Source organism: Papio anubis, chromosome 2, assembly GCF_008728515.1.
Source record: "Papio anubis isolate 15944 chromosome 2, Panubis1.0, whole genome shotgun sequence".
Classification (NCBI taxonomy): domain Eukaryota; kingdom Metazoa; phylum Chordata; class Mammalia; order Primates; family Cercopithecidae; genus Papio; species Papio anubis.
In genome coordinates, this window is record NC_044977.1 from 51,621,375 (window position 1) to 51,642,997 (window position 21,623).

The 21,623-nt window shown below is 53.5% G+C and overlaps 1 protein-coding gene across 5 annotated transcripts in view; it reads left to right on the forward strand.

Annotated features, from left to right (window-relative positions):
• IQSEC1 (IQ motif and Sec7 domain ArfGEF 1) overlaps positions 1 to 21,623 on the forward strand; it is a 176,827-nt gene that overhangs the window by 35,593 nt on the left and 119,611 nt on the right. For 2 of the 5 annotated variants that reach the window (XM_031663113.1, XM_009200184.4), the window contains exon 1: positions 19,758 to 20,681. The exons of 2 other annotated variants lie outside the window; for them this stretch is intronic. Coding sequence is in view for 1 of the 3 variants with exons in the window: in XM_009200180.4 (XP_009198444.2) it covers positions 14,113 to 14,180 (68 nt within the window). In the remaining 2 variants the exon portion in view is untranslated. Of the gene's footprint in view, positions 1 to 13,641; positions 14,181 to 19,757; positions 20,682 to 21,623 lie in introns of those variants that run through there. One more of the 5 variants, XM_009200180.4, reaches the window with a different exon arrangement.

The following is a 21,623-nucleotide window of genomic DNA, read 5'->3' on the forward strand; positions in this document are numbered from 1 at the left end:
CTTTGTGGCTTGAGGGGACAGTGCAGTTCTGAAGTCAGGCGAAGCGGGAGTGCAGTCTGACTGGCTCCTTTCATAATTTGCTTTTTTAAACAATTTATTTTTATTTATTATTACTTTCTTTGAGCGTTATATGTGCTAAGTAGCTTTACATGTGGTATCTCTGTCAATCCTCACAATAGCCTTGTGAAATGAATACTATTATTTTTTCCATATTTCAGACAAGGAAAAACTGAAGGCATAGAGGTTAAATGACCAGCCTAAGGTCACAGAAATGGAGTGTAATTTATCAACCCAGGTGACCAACTCCACTGAGCTACACTATCTTGTGTCTCCTCCACACTAATGAATGCTTTCTGACTGCATGTAACTGTCACAGTTGTTATGATGGTGTAACACATCACCCCAAAACTTAGTGGTTTAAAATCCCATAGAACTGCAACTTGGGCAGAGTCTGCTCTACTCAATGTTAGCTGGGCTTTGAAGACTGGGGCCTGGGTTCCTAGGAAGCCTTACTTGCCCCCCACCCACCCAGCCACTCACTCACTCCCTTCCTCACCTTGCAGATGCTACTGGCTGACAGCTGAGACCTTAGCCAGGGCTGGCAGCCAAAACACCTGCACAGGACTCTCCATGTGGCCTGAGCGTCCTCACAACATGACGCCTGGGTCCCAAGGGTGAGCAATCCTAGGGAAAGAGAGCCAAGTAGAAATGGCCACCTTTTATGACCAGGCCTCAGAAGACACACAGCATCACTTCTGTGGCATGATCTTCACCAGGACAGTCAAAAAAGTGCTGCCCAAGCCCATGGTGAGGGACTTAAACTCTACGCCTGATCAGGAGTGGCAAGGTTCTGGCAGAGCATGTGGGACAGGAGATGAGGTTGCAGCCATGTTTGGAAATAGAATCTGCCACAATAGCAAATCACTTCTCCACTGTAACCCTCAGCATCCTGGGGTTGGGAAGAGGACCTAACAGGTGTGGGGGCACTTGGGATCCAGTGGCATTCAATCAATGGTGGGTTTTCTTTTCCTTAATGGAGTCAGTTGAAATAAAGTGTGGTGATTATTCAAGAGAGGGGGCAGTCATTTCAGCTGGGGAAGCAGGAGAGGATTCTTAGAGTTGTAGAGCTGAGATGGGTCTTGAGGGATGAGGAGGACTTGTCACGTCCACGTAGGGAAGACAGTGTCCTTGGCAGGAGAGTCCTGAGAAGGATGTGCAGATGGTGCCTCGTGTCTGATGGAGTCTTTGGTGGAGGGCAACAGAAATAGCCCCAGGCCAACTACAGCAAAAAGGGAGTTTACTGAGCCACTCTTGGGAGTTCAGGGGACCAGCAGGAAGCTAGAGAAGTGGATTAGGAGCCAGGGCGCCTACTCGTACCCCCAAGGGCAGGCTCACAGCTGTGAACAAAGCTCCCCGGAAGCCCACAGCCCTGTGCCACCACTCAAGCTGTCAAATCTCAGGAGAGTTTCATTGGCCGAATTCAGGTCCTGTCCTGCTGCTTGGCAGTGCTGGGATGTCAGTGGAGGAGGAGAAAGCAGGATGGAGCCTCCAGGGACCCTTTGGCTTCCGTGGGGCACAGGTTTCTGAATTCCTGCCCCACCAGCACTGTGCCCTGTCGGGGAGAGGCCAGTCCCTGGGGGCATGGGAATGCTGTTAGGGGAGCCTGTGTGCCAGGACCTGCATGTGGGCCTGTATTCCCTGCGATAGCAAGCGTTAGCTCAGACACTTCCGCCGGCCTGGTGAGATTCAGGAGTGGGTGTAGGTGAGAAATACCCCAGAGGGGCAGGTTGACCAAACTGGCAGGGCCTTGAGAAACTTGTCCTCAGCAGAATAGGTACAGTGAAGGAATGAGAATCAAGCATCCAGAGCCGAATCCGGCTGGTTTAGAGAGAGCAGCTGACCCCCTAGTGCGAGTCATGGGCTGCCTGGCCTCAGCAGATCCTCACTGGGCCCATCCAGAGAGCATTTAAAGCAAGCGTTGCAGGTGTCAGCAGGCTCCGCACTGGCTCAATCTTTCACTACGCCCTCTACTCCTCCCTGGCTGCCTTCTGTGTTAGCAAGATCCCACTGGTGGCAAGAAGCGGGAAATGGGTGTTAGGTTCATGGAGATTTGATTCGGGGAAGCATTCTTGCTGGGTCAAGACCTTACTGGCTTCTCACCACAAACACTTCTTACTCTTGGTAACTGCTGGATTTAGCATATGAGATGAGTCCATCCCAAGTGACTGTCTGCACCTCAGCGGTTTCTTGGCAGCCACCTGGTTGAACAGGTCCTTCCTTCCGCAGGGGGGAGATCGTGCCAACCTGAGGAGCTCCACTTGCCCAGTTGACTCTGTGGGGAGACATCTGGTCCTGAGTGGTTGCAAGCTGAGTCCTTTGCCTGGCAGGGCCTGTCACAGGCTGAAAAGTGTCTCCCTGAATTCATCTGCTGACGTCGTAACCCCAGTACCTCCGAATGGGACCTTATTTGGAAATAAGGTCTTTAATGGGAGGATTAGGGTGGGCCCTAATGCAATCTGACTGGCGCCCTCATAAGAAAAGGAAATTGGGCCGCCTACAGTGGGAACACCATATTCATCTCATGTGTCAACTTGCCTAGGCCATAAAGTGACTGGATGTCTGGTCACACATTACTCTGGGTGTGTCTGTAGGGCGTTTCTGGATGCAATGAACATTTGGATTGGGCTGAGTGAAGCCGAATGCCCTCCCCAGCCTGGGCAGTCCTCTTCCAGTCAGTTAAAGGCCTGAATTGAACAGAAGGCTCAGTAATCAGTAAGAGGGTCTCCTGCCTGGTGCCCACAGGCTGGGACGTCGGTATTTTCCTGCCTTCAGACTCAGACTGAAACATAGGCTCTTCTTGGGTCTCAAGCCTACTGGCATTTAGACTGAAGCTAAGTCATCAGCTCTCCTGGGTCTCTTGCTGACTATAGATCTTGAGACTTGTCAGCCTTTGTAATCATATGAGCCAATTCCTTATTTTTAAAAAAATGTGTATACATACGTATACCTATATATGCATCTCCTATTGGCTCTGTTTCTCTGGAGACCCCTGACTAATACGCCATGCGAAGACACAGGAAGAACACAGCCACATGCAAGCCAAGAAGAGAGGCCTCAGCAGAAGCCCACCTTGCTCTGACTTCCAGACTCCAGAACTGTGAGGAAACTCATTTCTGTTGTTTACACCCCGTGGTCTGTGGTGTTTTGCTACGGACGCCCCTGCAAATCAATACAGGGCCTCTCTGTCTTCATCTGTGAAGTGGTCACGAGGACCTGTCCTCGGGCTCGTCAGGAGACTCTGTCTGGGCGCGTGTTCTGTGCCCTCAGCAGAGCTCATGTGTCTGGTGTTTGGTGGTCAGGGCTGGGATTAGGGTGAGACAAGTGAGATGTTCACCTCGGCACAGAATTTAAGGGGTGCCAAAAAACTCAATAACCAAGTAAACAAAATGTTGAATTTTAAAATAAACACAGGCTGTTGTTTATCTTGCAACACCATGTGAGTATTGTAAAGCGAGAGGTCATTTCCAAAGGCACTGCAGTTTCCAGGCCCGGAGGCCCTCGTGTGCCCTGCAGAGCTGGTTTTTGAGGGTTGACAGGGACATGTGAACAGATCGAGCAATGTGGGGCTTTATATATAATGTTTTAAAAATATTTTTAAAGCTTTATTCGTTTTTTCTACTTGGTTCAAAATATGGGGGGCTATTTTGGTGTTTTAGGGGTGCACATTTATCCTTCTGTGTCAGGTTCCAACCTGGCTCCGTGCAGCGTAGTTGCTGGCCCTGGGCTGGCCCATCCACATCCTGCAGGCTCAGCCTACGGAAGTCACGGCAGCACAGCCTCCCCCATGCTGCCCTGCACTGTCCATTTTCACGGGGCCAGCCTGGGTGTTCTCCTTGGAAGGCCTTCCTGGGAACATTGCCCCCAAATGTGTGTGTGAGAGGCTTAAGAATCAGGGGTTGTTTCTCCATAGGGGACCGCATGAGGTCAGTTGGCAGCTCTGGATGAGCTGTGAGGATTGGAGAGTAGTACCGAGTCAATGTCAGTGCCCTCATTTTGAAAACCGAACTGTGATTATGCCAGAGAACGTCCTTGTCTTTAGGAAAGACACTTTGAAGGAGTAAGGGGCTTGAGGTGTACACGTTACTCTCAATTACAGGAGGAAAATGTCTATGCGAGCACAGGTATGTGTGCGTAGAGAAACGAGAATATGAGAAAGCAAATGGGATACAATGGTAACAAGTGGGGAACCTGACTGAAGGCTATACAGGAGTTCTTTGTACTCTTCCTGCAACTTTTCTGTAAGTCCGCAATTAATTCAGTATCCAAAGTTTTAAAAACAGAGCCAGAGGTTTCTGAGGGCTGGCTGCAGATGCTCATGAAGTTCTCTACCCTAGACCTCCTCCACCGCATTCTTAGTCCTTCAGGTGTCAGCCCGCGTCTCCTCCTTACAGAGGCCCTCCCCATCACCTTGTCTAGCATAGCACCGCCCTCCCCTCACCTTTCACGTCACTCAGTTTTGTTTTCTTTGTCACCCTCACTGTCCTGGGAAACTATCTCATTCATTTGCTCAGCGTTTTTGTCCTGCATCCCCTGTCTGCAAATGTCGGCTCCATGAGACTGTCCGTCTTGGTCACTCCTGCCCCTCTGCCCTCTGTGCCTGGCACACAGTGGGTTCTCAAGCAATATCTGTGAACAAGGGAAAGGTTAGATGATCACAGTTCTAAAGGTCAGAAAACCTGGAGTCTTGTCCTTTCTGGTTATCCCCCATGGATTTGCCAGGAGACCTGGGGCAGTGTCCTGCTCGCCCGTGGACCTCGGTTTCCTCATCTGTACCCAGCCCTATAGCTTTTGGATTGCGTGTTGCAGAAAGCCCCAAGGTTCTGCAGAGGCTGAGTCCCCCAGCTGAGCCCCTCCCTGCTGTAGGCAGGGGCCCTTGTCTACCAGCTGGGGTGGACCTGTCCCTGCCCCCAGGCTTGTCACCACCATTCCCTGATAAAGGAGAAGCATGTGGCAGAGAAAATGAGCTGCGTGGCCCTTACCTGTAGGCCAGTGCTCCCAGAAAGGTGGGTCCAGGTAAGAGTGAGTTCAGTTCTCTCCCTGGGCTTCTTTGTAACAAAAATGGGGCAGGTTTTAAGCCCAGCATCTTTGGCAGGAAACAGTATCTGTGTGAAACTCAATAACATTGTCTTGTTTTCATGGTAACCTTCTACTTACAGCAGATGATCCTAGTTTTCCATTTAAAGGAGTGATATAAGGTTTCCTTTTAAAATAAATGTATTCAGGGGTGAAATCCAACCAATATATTAATTTGTGCATTGCTTTTAGCTTCTGATTGTTGAAAGTGTGAAATATGTGTAGAAGTGAAGATAGCTGCTTGGTGAAGGTGAACCTCGGAGTTGTAAGGCGAATCCCTCGACTGTATGGCACAGCTTTGCGCCTTATGCTTGAGTTTCTTCCACCCACTCCATGCTGTTTTTCATGTTCGGCTCTCCCAAAGGGTCTCCAGAAATGTCTTTTTACAGCTGGTTTGTTCAAATCAGTGCCCTAACAAGATCCACACCGTGCACGTGTCTCATAAGTATCCTTTTACCTAGAGGCTCCCCTTCCTTTTTCATCCTTGCAGGATTTGTTGAAGGAACAAATTTGCCTGTGGCATGTCCCATATTCAGGATTAGGCTGATTGCCTCCCTCATGATGTCATTAAAGCTGTTCCTCTGTTACCTGTAGTTCCTGTTAACTGGGAATTAGATCAGGAAGCTTGATTAGACTCAGGTCCAATTTTTTAAGCCAGATGATTTTAAAAGAAAATATTTAATAAATACTAGAATGGAAAGAGAGTGCACCACAAAGGTGCAGTGAGGCTGGGCACAGTGGCTCATGCCTATAATCCAGGTACTTTGGGAGGCCAAGGCAGAAGGATCACTTGAGACCAGGAGGAGTTTGAGACCAGCCTGGTGGACATGGCGAAACTCTGATTCTATTAAAAATACAAAAATAGCTATGTGTGGTGGTGCATGCCCGTAATCCCAGCTACTCAGGAGGCTGAGGCATGAGAATCACTTGAACCTGGCAGGAAGAGGTTGCAGTGAGCAGAGATCGCACCACTGCACTCCAACTTGGGCAACAGAGGCTGTTTAAAAAAAAAGATTTTAGACAGAGCATGATGGCTCACGCCTGTAATCCTAACACTTTGGGAGGCTGAGATGGGAAGATTAGTTGAGTCCAGGAGTTCAAGACCAGTCTGGTTAACATAGCGAGACCCCCTCTCAAAATAAATAAGTAAGTAAAGGTGGAGCGAGGGTGGAGTTCGGAATGGTCTGGGAATGCAGGAAAGCAATGGAGCAGGTTTAGGCAGCAGACTTACCTCTACAGGTCTGGGTATTGGGAAACAGCCCAGAGGCAGCAGATGACAAGGAAAGGAGGCAGGGAGGCCAGTGAGGAGGTGAGGGCCAGCCCAGGGTGCTGCATTCCTCACCAGTCCTCACCAGTCCTCTTTGAAGGGGATTTATGTGGATATGTGCATGCATGCACGCACGCACACATCTCACACACCACATGTGTGTACACACACACGCACAAGGGGAGGGTTCCTATTTGGCCCCCCTTGACCTGCATGGCAAGACCCAGAGAGTCAGGATACAGGGGCTAAAGAATTGAGGCCTGTCAGCACAAGAGTGGGGGTTGAAGGGAGCAACTTTCTTCTTTGTCTAAGGAAGGGGCTAGTGAACAGCCTGCAACAAAAGGGATTTAGGTTACACATTGAGAAGGACTTCCAAGTCAGCCGAGGAGAGCCATGTTATGTAGCAGTTATGAAGTGTGTCTCAGAGCAAAGCTGCTTCAGTTCAATTCCCTGCCCTGCCATGTTCTATCTGTATAGCCCTGAGCATGTCTGTGGACCTCTCTCTGCCTTCCTTTCTTTATCCTATAGATGAGATAGTAACAGCACCTACCTCATGGGATGGGCCTAAGCATTAAATGAATTAGTCACACATAGAGGAGTGGCTACAAGAACCATTCAGTAGCCCTTCGGTATCACCATTCTTGTTGTGTTGATGGAGAGCTGTGTCACCCTGGAAGTTTTAAAGACAACCACAGCCGGAAACTTTCAAGGCTAGAGGCTTAGAAGGGCAGTTACTGCATATTCGTGATCTTCTATATAGCTTTACACAGTGCAGTCACACAGCATTAGCTCCTTCCATTTGCTTCATCTTCACAACCCCTGGAGATAGATCCTATTTTTCTCCCCATGTTGTGGATTAAGAAACTGAGGTAGGCCAGAAGGTGTGAGGAACAGCTTGTGAGGATCCCTTGGCCAGTGCAAGTCTCAGAGTCAGGACTTCTGATCTGAAGTCCCAGAAGTCCCAGATCTGCGGCTTCCTTGCTGTGTGACCTCAGGGCAAGTCACCTCCCACCTCTGAGACTCCATTCTCCATCTCCAACAGTGAGGAATGAGGCTGGAGTCTCCGGTGCCTACGTTGTCTGATTTCCTTGCATAGATCTGAACACAAACCCTGATGGTCAAACCCGGTACCATCTGCCCTCCCCATGGCTGAAAGGAAACGTGTCAGAACCCTCAGAAGGGACAACCTATGGGGACTGGCTGTCACTTTGACTGACTGCTAATGTCAGTCCTGCCATCTGGGATGCCATCTGTCCCACAGCCATGACACCTGCAGAGGTACCCAGTTCTAGGGTCTGGCTCTGCCCTGACCCCAGTTGGGGTCACCTTAGCAAGTTCTTGGAAAAACATCCCCCAAACAGCCTCCACCCAGATGCTCAAGAGCTGCTCAGGATCCTGTTTCTACCCTCCCATGGCATAACTCGATAAGATTGTGCAATTGTCTTTATACTTCCTGCTGGCCTAGCCTGGCCCAGCCTCAGGGGACAACTGACAAACAGAGGCCAGACGGGAAGCAGACCCTGGCCCCAGGTCCCACCCTGGCAGGTCATGTCCCTTATCTGGGACTCAGTTTTATTTGCAAAATAAGGGCAGAGGGATCAAGTGAGCTAGTTGTTCGTTCACTCATTTGGCAGGTATTCATTCATTAACTCCCCCTCTGAGCCAAACCCTATGATTGAGGCACGAGAAATGGATACGCAAACCCCCTATTTGCCCTCCTGTCACTTCCAGTCTGGGATTTTCAGCCCTGCGGGGCTGTGAGGGGCCACAAGCATCTCTGGAGCTGAAACAATCATGGGCAGCTTCCTGGGGGAGGTGGTAGCTAAGTGGACCTTGAAAGGCAAGAAGGAGCAGGGGATATAAGAGGTGTTCTGTGGGCCAGACACTCACAGGTGTATTTTATTTGGTTTTCATAGGATTAGCCTACATATCATTGTAAATTTGAATTTACTGCAAACATATAAAAATCAAGAGCTTTTATGTAAAAACCTGGATTTCTGATATCTGAAAAATCAGAGCCCTTATTCCTGCAGAGCAGCCATCAGCCAGAGCCGAGCCATAGTTGTTCCGTTTGACCAGTGGGAGTGTCCCCATTCTGCCTTGCCTCACCATCCCTCCGAACCTGCTCCCACCGGCCATCCTTGTGTTCGTCACCGTGGATGGAACCTCCATTTTTCTAGTTGCTCAGGCCAGAAACCCAGTCATCATCTTCCACTCCTCTTTTCTCTCTCACCCCCTCATCTTCTTGATCAGACATTTCTACCGGTTCCACTTTAAGAATGTCTCTAGAATCCAACCTCTTGTCCCTACCTTCCTGTCCACCACCCCAGTCCAAGCAACAGTTCCTCCCTGGCCCCTGCTTGGGCCATCGCCCCCTTGTGGTCTCTTTTCTGCACAGCAGGTAAAGTGAGGCCCTGCAGGCCAAGTCTGGCAACTTGGACGCTGGCCCTTTGTGCTCCCTAAGATGGACTTGGGGAAGCTCTTCTCTGCCTTCTTTCCCAGCTCCTGCCCTGAAGTGAGTGCCCAGCCCCTGCCCGCACACTGGGATATTAGTGGCCGTCCTAGGCCTGAGACAAGATGGTGGAACTCAGGATGCCAGCTGCCCGGGAGGCTGGACGCCCACCACTATCCTCCAAGACCCAACGCTCTTAGCATCCTGGACTTTCATTTTTCCGTTTGGAAAATAGGGGCACCCCAGCACCCCATCCTCAAAAGGCCAGTGCTTCTTGAGAAGGGGGATTCAGGGTTTTGAAGTTCAGCCAACTCGGTGTGTGTGCCTTCCTGTGCCTTGCATGGCTCGGCACCATTGGAAGACTGCGGATATAAATGACAAGTGATTTATTTTGTTTTCAGCCTCCAGAGCTTCAGCTTTAGAGTCAGATAGGCAGAGCTGGGTTTATATATCATCCTGAGTATCTAACCTTAGCATCTGAACCTCAGTTTATTAATTTGTTAAAAAAAAAAAGAAGCTGGGGAGATAATAATAACTGCTACTTCATAGGGTGATTGTGCAAAGAACTAAGCTGCGTTGATCTCCCCACCCATCCCTCCCCTGCTCATGTGAGCTCTCAGAGCAGTGAGGGAGGGATGCAGAGACAGGTCATCCAAGTGCAGGGAAGAAATGGCTGCAGTCCAGTCTCAGGGAACGAAGAGGATGCGGGGAAAAAAGGATGGACTCCTGGAGAAGGGAAGTGTGTCATCCAGAGAAATGATCTAGTTCATATGCCTTCTTGATGGCACAGCCCACTGTGGGAAATCATTTTCATTTGCTCCCTTGGTTCACAGGAAGGCCAGCCCCACCAGGCTCCACAGTTTTGCCCACCAACTCCTCAAGTGATGATATCTGGCACAGAGTAAGCCAATCAATGAATGTTGATTGGGTGAAGGAACAAGCCAATGGAAAATTGGCTTCCTAGGGGAGGTGTCCTTTGAGTTGAGCCTTGAGTATTGGGTCCTGTTAGGAAACATGGGTCACTACACAAACTCCCTTGCAATGTGGCCTGTGATGGGGCTGTGTGCAGGGTGGGATGGGGTTAAGGCAACTGGGCACCTGGGCTGGCAGCAGGGGAGAGCCCTAACCGGTCCTGGGCCAGAGGGTTGGGGGAGAGAACAGTTTCATGAACCACAAAGAGAGAGACCTGAGTGCAAACGGCCACCCATCAGGACTGTGGCTGCCGAGGGGCACAGGAAGCAAAGACAGAGCTGAGGCAACAAGTACCCTCACCTACAATTCTCTCCTCCACCTCCTGACCTCCTGCCAGGGCCACTGCTGGCCACCCCATCAGGAACCAGGAGGCAGTGGGAGCCTGGGAGCTGCAGTCCTGGACCCAGAGCGGACTGGGGCATGTGGAGAATAACTGGCCAATGTGTGCAGATTTCCTGGCCCAGTGTGGACAGGCCTGGAGATCTGAGAGGGCTCAGGGGTGTTGTGATGGAGTGGGGGCCACTTGGGGGTGTCAGGAAGCTCAATGCAGAGGGAAGATGTCAAAGGGCCTTGCCCACCTCACCCTGGTCTCCCGTGAGTGACGGTCAGCATGGGAGAGCGGGTAGAATAGGAGAGGCTCCACGGACCCCCAGTGAGCAAGGAGGGGGTCTCATACTGTCACCTGTAGTTCTCCAGGTAGGAGTTGAGTATAGTGTGCCCGTTTTGTGGATAAGACAGATATGGAACAGCGGCTTGCCCCTTAAGCCAGAGGCAGAAGTTGGAGGGTCTCAAGGCCCTAAGACCACAGGCAGATACATCTCGACGGGCAAGGAGAAGGCACACGTTCAGTGAGGCCTAGAGGCCAGACAGAGACTCATTGGCCCTCACTCAGCTTCCAGAGCAAGGGGCACCTCTTCCAGTCCTCATTCCCCCAAGCGGGGTCCCCTTCGACACTGTCCCCCCACTGTGCCTGCTGCCTTCCTCAAGTGTGCACAGTCTCTGAGCTGTGCCCTGCCCTCAAAGGCCAAGTTCACAATGGCATCAGAGTCTCCCAGGGAACAAATGTGTCCTTTCCTTTGCCTGGGCGGCAGTGACTTCATCCCCAGTGGGCTGTGTGAGTCACTGGACTGAGGTTGGAGGGCCAGCCAGTTCCCTGCACAGCCTGGCTTTGGCCTTGTGGCTGGGGAGATAGAATAGCTGAGGGGGTGAAGGCTTCCACGCAGACCTGCCCTCGTTTCCACTGCTCTTGCTGGGGCTCCCTGTGTCCTACAGGGCAACTGGCACTGAGCACCTAACACATGCCCGGCAGTGCCAGGGGGTTTTTAGGTGACAGCTGGTATTTACTGAGTGCACTCTCTGTTTCAGAAACCGTTATGAACTCTCACTTCGTGGACTGGCCATGCTGTCCTGCAGACAGTGATGTTGAGAGGTTAAGTGTTATACCCAGGGTCACACAGTTCTGTAGTATCCCTCATTCCTCATCACGGCCAGGAGGGCAGAGATTTTTATTCTTATTTTGCAAAGGGACAAACTGAGGCTCTGCAAGAGGAAGTAGCTTGTGTAGAGACAAAGGAGTCAAAGATGAGTAAGGAGTGCCCTGTTCTCAAGGATGAGCCCCTGAGGAAGGCAAAGACAGATAGAGTGTGACATGTCCCCAATGAGAGGATGAATGGGTGGATGGACGAATGGACAGATGGGTGGATGGGTGGATGGATGGACAGATGGGGTAGATAGGTGGATAGATGTGTGGATGGATGGACGGATGGGTGGATGGATGATGGATGGATGGGTGGATGGATGGATGGGTGGGTGGATGGGTGGATGGATGGATGGATTAAGGCTCATTTGCAATGAATTCAAATTTACAATGATATGTAGCAACATATGATATGTGGATGGGTGAATGGACAGATGGATGGATGGGTGGATGGATGGACAGATGGGTGGATAAGTGGATGGGTAGGTGGATAGTTGGGTGGATGGACAGATGGATGGATGGGTGAATGGAGTGATGGATGGGTGGATGTGCAGGTGAGGAAACAGATGGATGGATGGGTGGATGAGGGGATAAATGAATGGATGATAGGAAGGAAGATAGATGGATATGTGAATGGATTAATGAATCTATGGATGATTCATTGGAGAGGAAGGTGTGTGGATGTGTGAATATATGAATGAGTGAGTAGAGATACAGAGGGTAAGCAGAGGCTGCTTCCACCCACAAAAGACACTGCGAAAACTTCCCCTATTAGGAGGACAGGCCAGAAAAACATTTGAATGGAGGCCCTAGTCTGTGTGGCACAGGGAACCGAGGCCCGTATGAAAAGTGATAGGGAAGTAATGCCCAAGGGAGAGTTTCCTTAGGTCAGTGGGGTTCCATGATGGAATGGGGAAGCTTAAAGAAAAAACAAGGAATGGGGAGCCTTGAAAGGTAGTGAGCTTTACATCACTGGGGGTGTTCAAGCAGAAGCTGGGCAGCCACTCCCGCTGCATGCTATGGAGGATCCCCTGTGGCAGGTGGAGGTCTGCTGTGGTGGCTTGTGAAACCTCCTCTGATGACAAGGAGGGAGAAGAATTTGGGTTTCCAAGTCCCCCAGGGAGGCCACAGCCTTTGTAGAAACCTATCTTGCTTTGGGATTAAAAGTTCTTTCCTGGCTTGGGGGACGGAGAAGCATGCAGCTGCTAATCCTTGGTGTGGGAATCAGGCTGGAATCCGAGACAGATTTCCCATTCTGCACAGGCCAGGGCAGGGGGCCTGGGGACAGAGCAAGGCTTTGGAGCCCTGGCCCCACCCTCCCTGTTTCTGCAGACAGGTGATGGCCCTCTCTGAGCCTCAGTTTCCCCCTGGTGAAATGGAGACCCTGCTGCCCACTCTATATGATGCCCAGGGCCCTGCTGGGTGCCAGGTGCTGGGTGCACCTGCCCTTCTGGGGGACTTCCTGGGGGCCGTAGGTGGGGAAAAGTAGATCTGTGAGCGTTGACCTTAATCTGTGAGTCATTATCCCTGGGGGCCCTGCCTGGGAAGCCCCAGCTGCCTGGGCTGGGCTGGGCCTGGGAGCAGCTGGCGGGGACCAGGGTGGGGGCTCAAGCTGGGGCCTCAGTCTGGAAATGCCCCAGACCCAGCCTGGGCCCAGACCCCAAGGCCCTCAGCTGCTCAGAGACTCCAGCCCTTCATCCCACCCCACCCCATCCCTACAGAGAGGAGCCAGCTTACACCCTGACTCCAGCGTGGGCTCTTAGAGCCAGACTGCCAAGGTTCAAATCCCACCTCCACCAATTCCTAGGTCCGTGACCTAGGGTAAGTGACTTCCCCTTATCTGTGTCTCAGTTTCCTCACATGTAAACCAACACGAATCATAAAATCCACTTGATAAGGACATTGGGAGAACTGGGTGAGTTCGTTCTGGGCCTGAGGAGGGCTTAGGCCAGTTCTCAGGGCTCCATGAGCCCACAGTGGCCTGAGGTGAAACTAAGGCCAGAGGGGGCTGACTACACCCAGCATCAAACAGCAAAGAAGTGGCCCAGCCAGGGCTGGAAACCATCTTACCCACCAGCTGGAGACCCTCGGGGCCAGCCACTGTCTAGAGGATCAGCCCTGATTTTGTCTTTATTTTGCTTTGTGTCAACCCCAGGCTTTCCCTGGGAGTGAGGTGGCAGAGCAGCCCCTTCCTCCACCCTCATCTTGGCCAGCTGGTCGGTGGGCAGGGCTGCAGGCTTTGGGCTGCGGGGCGGGAGTTGGGTTTAGGCCTCTGGGGAAATGGGGAGGATGTGGGCCCGCCCTCGCCTCCCCGCCCGCCTCCCTCTCTCTGAGCTCGCCTCTCCCATCCCAGGCCAGCCTCTGGACACAGGGCCGGCCCCTGGGCTCCGGCAGCTGAGCTTTTCCTCACCGGTGGACGCCCCTCACCCATCCCGCCCTGAGTGACTCACTGCTCCCCTGGCCTGCAGCCACCACTGTCTCCTGGCAGGAGGCAGCGCAAGGTTGTGCAGAAGCCACAGGGTCTAGTGTGTGAGGGCCGCTTGGCCAGGAAGGTCTGGAGCAGCTAGACAGGACCAGGGCACAGAGGCTGGCTGGCAGATAGTGGGGCCTGTGGCTCAGCCCTGTAGTGGCCGGTGGCAGCTGGTGCCTCCCCTTTCCCCTGACTTTGGGAGCTTTTCTTCCTTCTTCCCACCATGAAGAAGGAAGGGACTTGAGAATCTGTGAAGAGAGCCGGTCCCCGGCCAGGAGACGCTGGGTGGTGGGGCAGTGGTGGTGGGCCCCTCAGCCACTCGCTCCTCCACCGAGCCAGGCATGAAGGGGGATGGCAGTGCCGTGTGGAGCCTTATGTGGAAGTACTGCATCTCTGTGAGGACACTCAGGTACCGGGACGCGTGCGTGGCTGCTCTGCCTGGCTGTCGACTGTTGGGCTGGACGGTTTGCATGGCTGTACAGGGTCCAGGAAGGAGCTGGGATGGAGGCAACCAGAGCAACTTTCAGTCTCTGGTGAAGTGGGAGGAAGAGAGTAGAACAATGGCCAGGGGGTGTGCAGCATTTGCCTGGGACCCAGAGCACCCATTCAGAAAAGGAACACCAGGGGCAGGTACAGCATGTGTTACATAACATGCTGGCACAGGGCACAGCTGTGTGACCCTGGCCCTGCCCCACAGCCTCTCTGAGCCTGTTACCCACCAGCAAAATGGGGCTCACACTCGTCCCTTCAGCGCTTGGTGGAGTGATTCCTTCGTGTGACTGTAAATGTCAGTCACTGAGTGGCTGAGGGCTCAACCCGGACTCAGGCACCAGGCTGCCCAGGTTTAATGCTGGCTTTGGCATTGTTAGTGGTATGAAGTGGCTTCACTTCTCTAGTCAAAGTTTCCCATCTGCAGATCCTTTCAGGATTGTTGTGAGGATTTAGTGAGGTAATACATACTAAGATCAGGGCCCGGCGCGGCGCCAGCATGCAGTCAGTGTTGGATACGATGACCCTTGCCGTTGAGCTTTCTCCCCAGCTGGACAGCTGTGGGGGGCGGTGGGGGTGTCTGGAATGGTCCCTGTATGGTGGGAATGAAAGGGTGGAGCAGCGCTCCTTGGCCCCCTGGGGAGGGGACACCACCCGTGATCGTTCCAGCCTCTGCAGCTGTCAGAAGGAAGGAGACAGGGGCTCAGGAAGCCAGGTCCCGTGTGATCTTAGGCAAGGCTGGGGTCTCCTCATCTGTAAAGGGGAACTATATGGGGCCAGAATTTGTATATGGAAGGGCTTAGAGGCAGCCACCTATTTGGAAGATGTGTTTGTACTTGGATACCGCTTAAGGGCGTATTTTTTTATTTAAAAGGGTGGACTTGCAACAGGTATGGGATTGAAAGATTGTCCCTCTTTCTGCCCTCACTATCTGGTGTATAAACTTTATAAACATTCCTTCCTTCTTTCCTTCCTTCCTTCCTTCCTTCCTTCCTTCTTTTTTGCCTTTCTTCTATTTATCCTTCTTTCCTTGCTTCTTTCCTTTCTTCTTTCCGTCCCCAAATACTTGTGACAGCTTACAGAAAATACCTGAAATAAAATAATTAATAAAAAACATCACAAGCCAGGCATGGTGGTGCGTGTCTCTAGTCCCAGCTATTCGGGAGGCTGAGGCAGGAGGAATGCTTGAGCCCAGTTCAAGTGTAGTGTGCAATGATCATGCCTGTGAATAGCCACTGCACTCCAGCCTGAGCAACACAGTAAGACCTCATTTCTAAAAACAAAAAGAATCCGGAGTGGAAAAAGCACAATTTAGAATAGGATGTCATGAGTTAGGGTAGAAAAATAGAACAGAACAGATATATGCAGGGTCCTGAGGTTCTTCTGTTGGGGCAAAAATTGCCAAGTTTCCTGGCAGCCAAAGGGAAAGGGGAAACCCAGCCACGCAGTTTACTCTCACTGTAATAAGAAACCGTAATTACAGTGGCCACAGTTGTCTCGCTGCTGGGTGAGAGTGTCTGGGGCCCTGGGCCTCAGCCTCAATGGCGGGCCTTGGGCCTGGGCAGGTTTGAGGGAGCAGGGCAGACAGTGAGGGCTGAAGTGTTCTCTTGGGACAAGGATGCCGGCTGGCTGTGGGAAAGGAGAGAGGCAGAGTTCAGCCCTGGAGTGAGTCAGCGGCTGCCTGCCCCTGCCCCAGACCCCGGGATAGACCTCCTGGGTGGGTGACTTGGGAGCTGGGCCAGGCGGTGGGTGAGTCCTGGACTTCGGTGAGTGCTCCATGTGCTTTTCCTTGTGACCACAGCTGTATTTTCCTGAGTCCCGTTCTGTCCCAAGGTTTCCAGGGATTGGCACTTTGGAAACCTCAGGACTTGTTGACAGAATGCAGAGGGCTCAGCACTGGGAGACCCACCATGCCCTGTCCAAGGGTGATTCGCTCGCTCCCTCTTGGCTGCCGTTTGCCCACATGGTCTGTAGGAGAAGCAGCAGCGCCTCACAGAGGCTGGCATACTGGCCTCTCTGTGCCTCAGTCTCCTCATCCACGAAGTGTGGGGATAATGGCATGGCCACCTGACAGGGCTGTGGGGCGGGGCCTTACAGGAGGGTTTGTGGCTGTCACGTGGTGATGAGCAGGTAGCTTCACAGGGGTGTTACAAGCACTGGCAGGTGGCCTCCTCACCACCAATGAGAGGAGAGTGGCAGGGTGGGTGTGGGCACCATAATTGGCACTGGGTTTGTCCCAGACCCACTCTTAGCACCCATAAGTGCCAGGCACCCCTGTGGTTAGCTGGGGAGGATGGGCCTTGGGCTCCAAGAGAAGCACTCTGCCCTCCTGACCCCTACCCCATTCTGTTGAGAGCCCCCGAAAGGACTAAGGCCACGCCTCAACCAGCCAGCCAGCCAGGAGCAGGCCCTCTGCGGATCCCAGCCCCTTCAGCTGCCAGGGAAGCCCTGAGTCAGCAGGTCTGTGGCCTGAGGCGGAGCTGCCGGCAGCCACAGGGACAGATTGGAGGGTTGTGATCGGACAGCGCATAGTTTTCCACTTGCGTCTTCAGATTCCCCTCCAAGTGAGCCTATTGCCCTGGCTGGGTCCCATTCACATCTGGAAAAGCGAGAGGTGTGTGTGGAGCAGCTGTGGGCCTGCCAGCCCTGGCCCTCTGCCTAGGGGTTTGGTGATCACAGTCAAGGAGCCAGGAAAAGGGTCTCTGGAACTTTGGCCCGAGGACTCTGAGAGGGATGATCCTGGCTGCAGGCTGTATCCTGGACAGAACAACTTGGGAGCTGGGTACCCCAGGGTTTAGAGCCCACAACGGTAGGTTGTGAGATGTGCAGCCCTCAGGCAAGTTGCTAAACCTCTCTGGGCTTGTTTCCTCATCTGTAGAGTGCGGGGGGAGCCATGACAGCTGAGCGGGCTTCTTGGCAGGTCACCACTGGGTTCTGTTGGCTTGGCATCCAGCAGGGTGCATGGTTGTGGCACCCACTCCTTGTCCTCTGAGTCTCAGCATGGGGGCTGGGGCAATAGCATGATGAAGTGAGAAGCACACAGGCTCAGAAGTCAGGCCGACCTGAGTTCAGAATTGGGCCCAGCCCCTTCCTACCTTGAAAGTGACTTTTAGAGATGTTCTGAAGCTTCCATGAGATGATGCCTGGAAGCCTGCCCTGGCTGCAGTAGGTGCTGCTGAGGTATTGGCTGTTTGTATAACAGGCAGCCTCCCTGAGCCTTTGTTTTCCCACCTGTGAGATACGTGTGGGGATACAGTAGTTCTGGAGGGTGGATGAGACCCTTTAACAAGCTCCCCGCCCCTCACCTCCCTGCCTCTTCCCTGGCTGGCCTTTCTCTGGGCACTCACCTCTGTGCCCCTGGCAGACAAAGGCCTTGCTCTGGGTACAGGGCAGTGCCCTGATAAATCCACAGCCCCTCTCAGGTCAGGCAGGAAGATCACTTTTGCATCTGGCATTATATTGGAAAAGAAAGATCGTTTTGTGCCTTGAGAGCCAATGGGGCGTTTGAGCCTCTTGATGGGCCAGGGCAGCTCGCTCGGAACACATGGGGCCCAGGGTGCTGGTTGGTGAGGAGTGGGGTGGCCTTGGCTGCCCTGGCCCTGCCCCCCTCTGGCTTCCCACCGTGGCTGCATCTGGGCAGGAGGGCCGTGAGCAGCTCAGCTGGCAGCCGGCCTTTGAGAGCTTCCAGGGAGCTTCCTGGACAATTAGCCATCTGATGCCTCTCTGCAGGACGGCCAGCGGGTGTTCCTCTTGGGACAGAGCGCTCACCACCTCCCAGCCTGGGCCATGCCTAGGCAGCTCTGATGCGAGGACATTTGTTCCCACTTGGAACTGGCACCATCCTTCCTATGGTGCCCGCTGCCACCCACCCACACACTGAAGTGGCCTGGCCCTGCGCTCTGAGCCTCACAACCCATCTGCTCCCCAGCTCTGGACAGCCTGCAGAGACCAGAACTCCCTGAGGCTGAGGAAGGGGTCACCAGCCTCTTCCTCACCCATGCCTTCTGGACACACCCTGGCCTGTGCTGTCTATCTCCGGGAAGAGCCCAGAGCTGAGTTTAGGATGGGCAGGAGGTCCTGGGCAGAGCAGAGCAGAGCCGCCACTTCTCTGGCTCCGGGTACTGCCTGAGCACACATAAATTCCCTCATGGCTGCTTTCCCCTTTCACTCATGGGCCTCCCCATTACCTCAGCCCTGCCAGCCTCACCTCCCTCTCCTCAGTTTCCATCTCTGCTAGTGGCTGCTGCCCCCTCTCCCTGCATTGAGTCTTTGTGCAGGGGATGAAGACCTACTGTGTGCCTGGCACTGTGCCAGGCGCTAACTATGTGTTCCCACATCCAGCCAGCTAGCGCCCACCCTGTGAGGGGCACTGTCTCACAGCACAGAGGAGGACCTGAGTCCAAGGCTTTTCGTTATTGGTTTCCTCACTGGAGTTGTGGGTGAGGCTCTTCTTGGCAAGCACCGCAGGGCAGCACTTGTTGTCAAGAGCTCAGAGCCCAACAGCAAGGCGGCATGGGCATGAGCCACTCTGGTGCATGGGAAGAGGCTTTCTTCCGTTGGTCAGCAAGCAGTTTGCTGAGCACCTATTGGGTGCTGACCCGGGCTACACCCTGGGGATACAGCAGTGAGTGAGGGGAACACTCGGGCCTCCTGGAGCAGATAGATGTTCAGGTGAGAGAGAAATGATAAAGAGAAAATAAACAAATGAAGATGCCTTCAGGCAAGGATCAGTGCCAAGAAGATAAAACTGGGAGGGATGATGGAGTGATCAGGGGAGAGGGAGCCACATGGCCTGGGGAGGTCAAGAAAGGCCTCTCCCAGTGGCGATCAGTGGACAAATACATAAACACAAGGTGGTCTGTCCATAGTGTGGAGTATTATTCAGCCATAAAAAGGAATGAAGTTCTGGCACATGTTACAGCACAGGTGAACCTTGAGGACATCATGCTAAGTGAAAGAAGCCAGACACGGAAGACCACAAAGCGTATGGTCCCGTTTCTAGGAAGTGTCCAGAACAGGCACATCTATAGAGACAGGAGGTAGGTTTGTGGTGATCCAGGGCTGGGGAGGGGTTCTTTTTGAGTGATGAAAATGCTCTAAACATAGATAGTGGTGACGGTTGCACCCCTCTGGGAATATACTATTAATAAAATCATTGAACTATACAGTTTAAATGGGCGAGTTATATAGTGTGTGAATTATATCTCAATAAGACTGTTTGAAAAGAAAACAAAGGCCTGTCTGCGGCGGTGGCCTGACATTGAGAATGACAGGGAGGAGTGAGTTTGTAAGGACCTTAGGGAAGAGAGGGCAGAGAGAGCAGCCGGTGTGAGGACCCTGAGGTCTGTGTGCACCTGCAGGAGAAGCATGGAGGAGGAGGCCAGCAGGGGTCGGGAGGGAGGGAGGGAGGAGCAGGCTGGCGGGGGTTGGGAGGGAGGGAGGGAGGAGCAGTCCCCGTGGTGGCAGGGCTAGATCCTGGAGAGGGCTTGAAAGTTGACTGGGGCGGGAGAGCCACGGCTGGGTAACATCGCTGTGCTTTCTGTTTTAAAACCGTCACCCGGACTGCTGTGAGGAAATGAGACTGTGGAGAGGGAGTGGTGGGGCATGGGGGGCAGGGAAGGCTGGTTGAGATGTGGCGGCCGGCCGCTGTTTAGATGAGAGATGACAATTGAGATCCAAAGAAGGAGACAGACAGACTGGCCGGCGGTCGCACTGGGAATTCAGACAGGGACAGAGCACTCCTGGCGGGGAAGAGGCTTCCTGGAGGAGGGGCCTGGGCCTGGACACTGGGAATGTCAGGATGGGCTGGTGGCGGCTCTCTAGATGGCACCCCTGTGGGGGATGTGGGGTGCCCTGCCTGGCCATGGGGAGACAAGGCTGGCCACCCTACCCTGGCACCCACCCTGGGTACCCTTTGGGCCCAAGCTGCTAAGTAAGTAGGGCACCCTCTCTCCAGGGACCCCATCACACTGCCTTTGTGCTGCCGGCTCCGGCTGGCCTTCCGTGAGAGTGCAGTGCCCGTGTGGCCAGGGACCCAGCAGGGGCCTGGCACTCTGAACAAACCAGCCTGCCTGGAACTTGAGTGGCCCTGAAACACAATCAGCCACCAGAGACTAGCCAGGAGGTGGTTGTATTATTTATTAACTGGGGCTTGCCCAGTGAAGCCATTTGGGCTTGCCAGACCTGGAAGAAGCCCCCTCAGCAGTGCCTGGGGGCCTTTTGGAGGGCAGGCGGGTGGGGGCCCCGGGGTGCCTGGCACCCTCTCCCCTGGGTGTGGTTTCCTGGATGCCGACTGAGCAGGGAGGAAGTCAGACGTCAGGACCTGCTGTGGGGATGGACCCACAGCTCATCCCCTGGGGCCGCAGAGGCAGGCCAGCTGCTGGGGTTCCAGGGACACCTCCGCCCCCTCCACTTTGAGACTGTGAGTACCACCCACCTGGCCCGGGGAGGGGACCTCAGCAGCCCTGAGAAACCTGTGAGGGGCTGGCGACTGTCAGGGCAGCCTGCCGTGGTGAGGGTCTTGGGGGCTGTCGTCAGGGTTTTCACTGTTTCTCAGAGCTGTATTCTGTGACCCATTTCTCACTGCCTGGAATGCACACAGGCCCGCCCTGGGCCCGGGAACACCAGGTGTTTCCCCACAGCAGCAAGGGGAAGTTCTTTAGCTCCCCTGCGCATTAGACCAGCCCCAGACCCTGTTAGGACTGAGAACCAGGGCCCCGCAGCCCACCTGGATGGCTGGGAGTGTTGAGTCTCTGCCTAGGGCCCTCACAACCACCCTGAGAAAGATGGACTTTTGACAATGCCCAGTTTACAGCCAAGTAAACTGAGGCCCTCAGAAGTCACACACCGGTCAGAAGTCCTCAGAGGCCCTCAGAAGTCACACAGTTGCTCACGGCTCCTAGAGCATAGTTGGTGTGTTTCCTTCCCACACTGCTGCTCCCCTCAACCCTATGGTGCATAAACTTTGAGCAAATGGAGTTTTACGACTGAAGGAATACAAGGCTTCCCCAAGCTGTGCTGAGGAGACACTGCCTTGCACAAGTCTTCCCTGCCCCAGGCTCCCTGGGGCCATTTCCCATCTGGCAGTGCCCCAGTGTGTGTCCCCCCAGGAGACTCTTGACCCACTGACAAGTTCAGTTTCTTTCTGAAATGATCCAGAGTAGAACCTTGAGGATCTGCAGATCCCTGGGGCTGGGAGGGTGTTGGGGGATGGTCTCTGGGTTCTGAGCTGTAACCCCTGAGCCCGACCTCTTGGGGTCCTTGGGCCAATAGCCCCTGGCTCACTGGGGTCATCAGGGAATTCTACAGATGGGTCAGAGGAGGCTTTTGCCAACCCAGCCTCAGGGAGCAGTCTGGGAGCTCT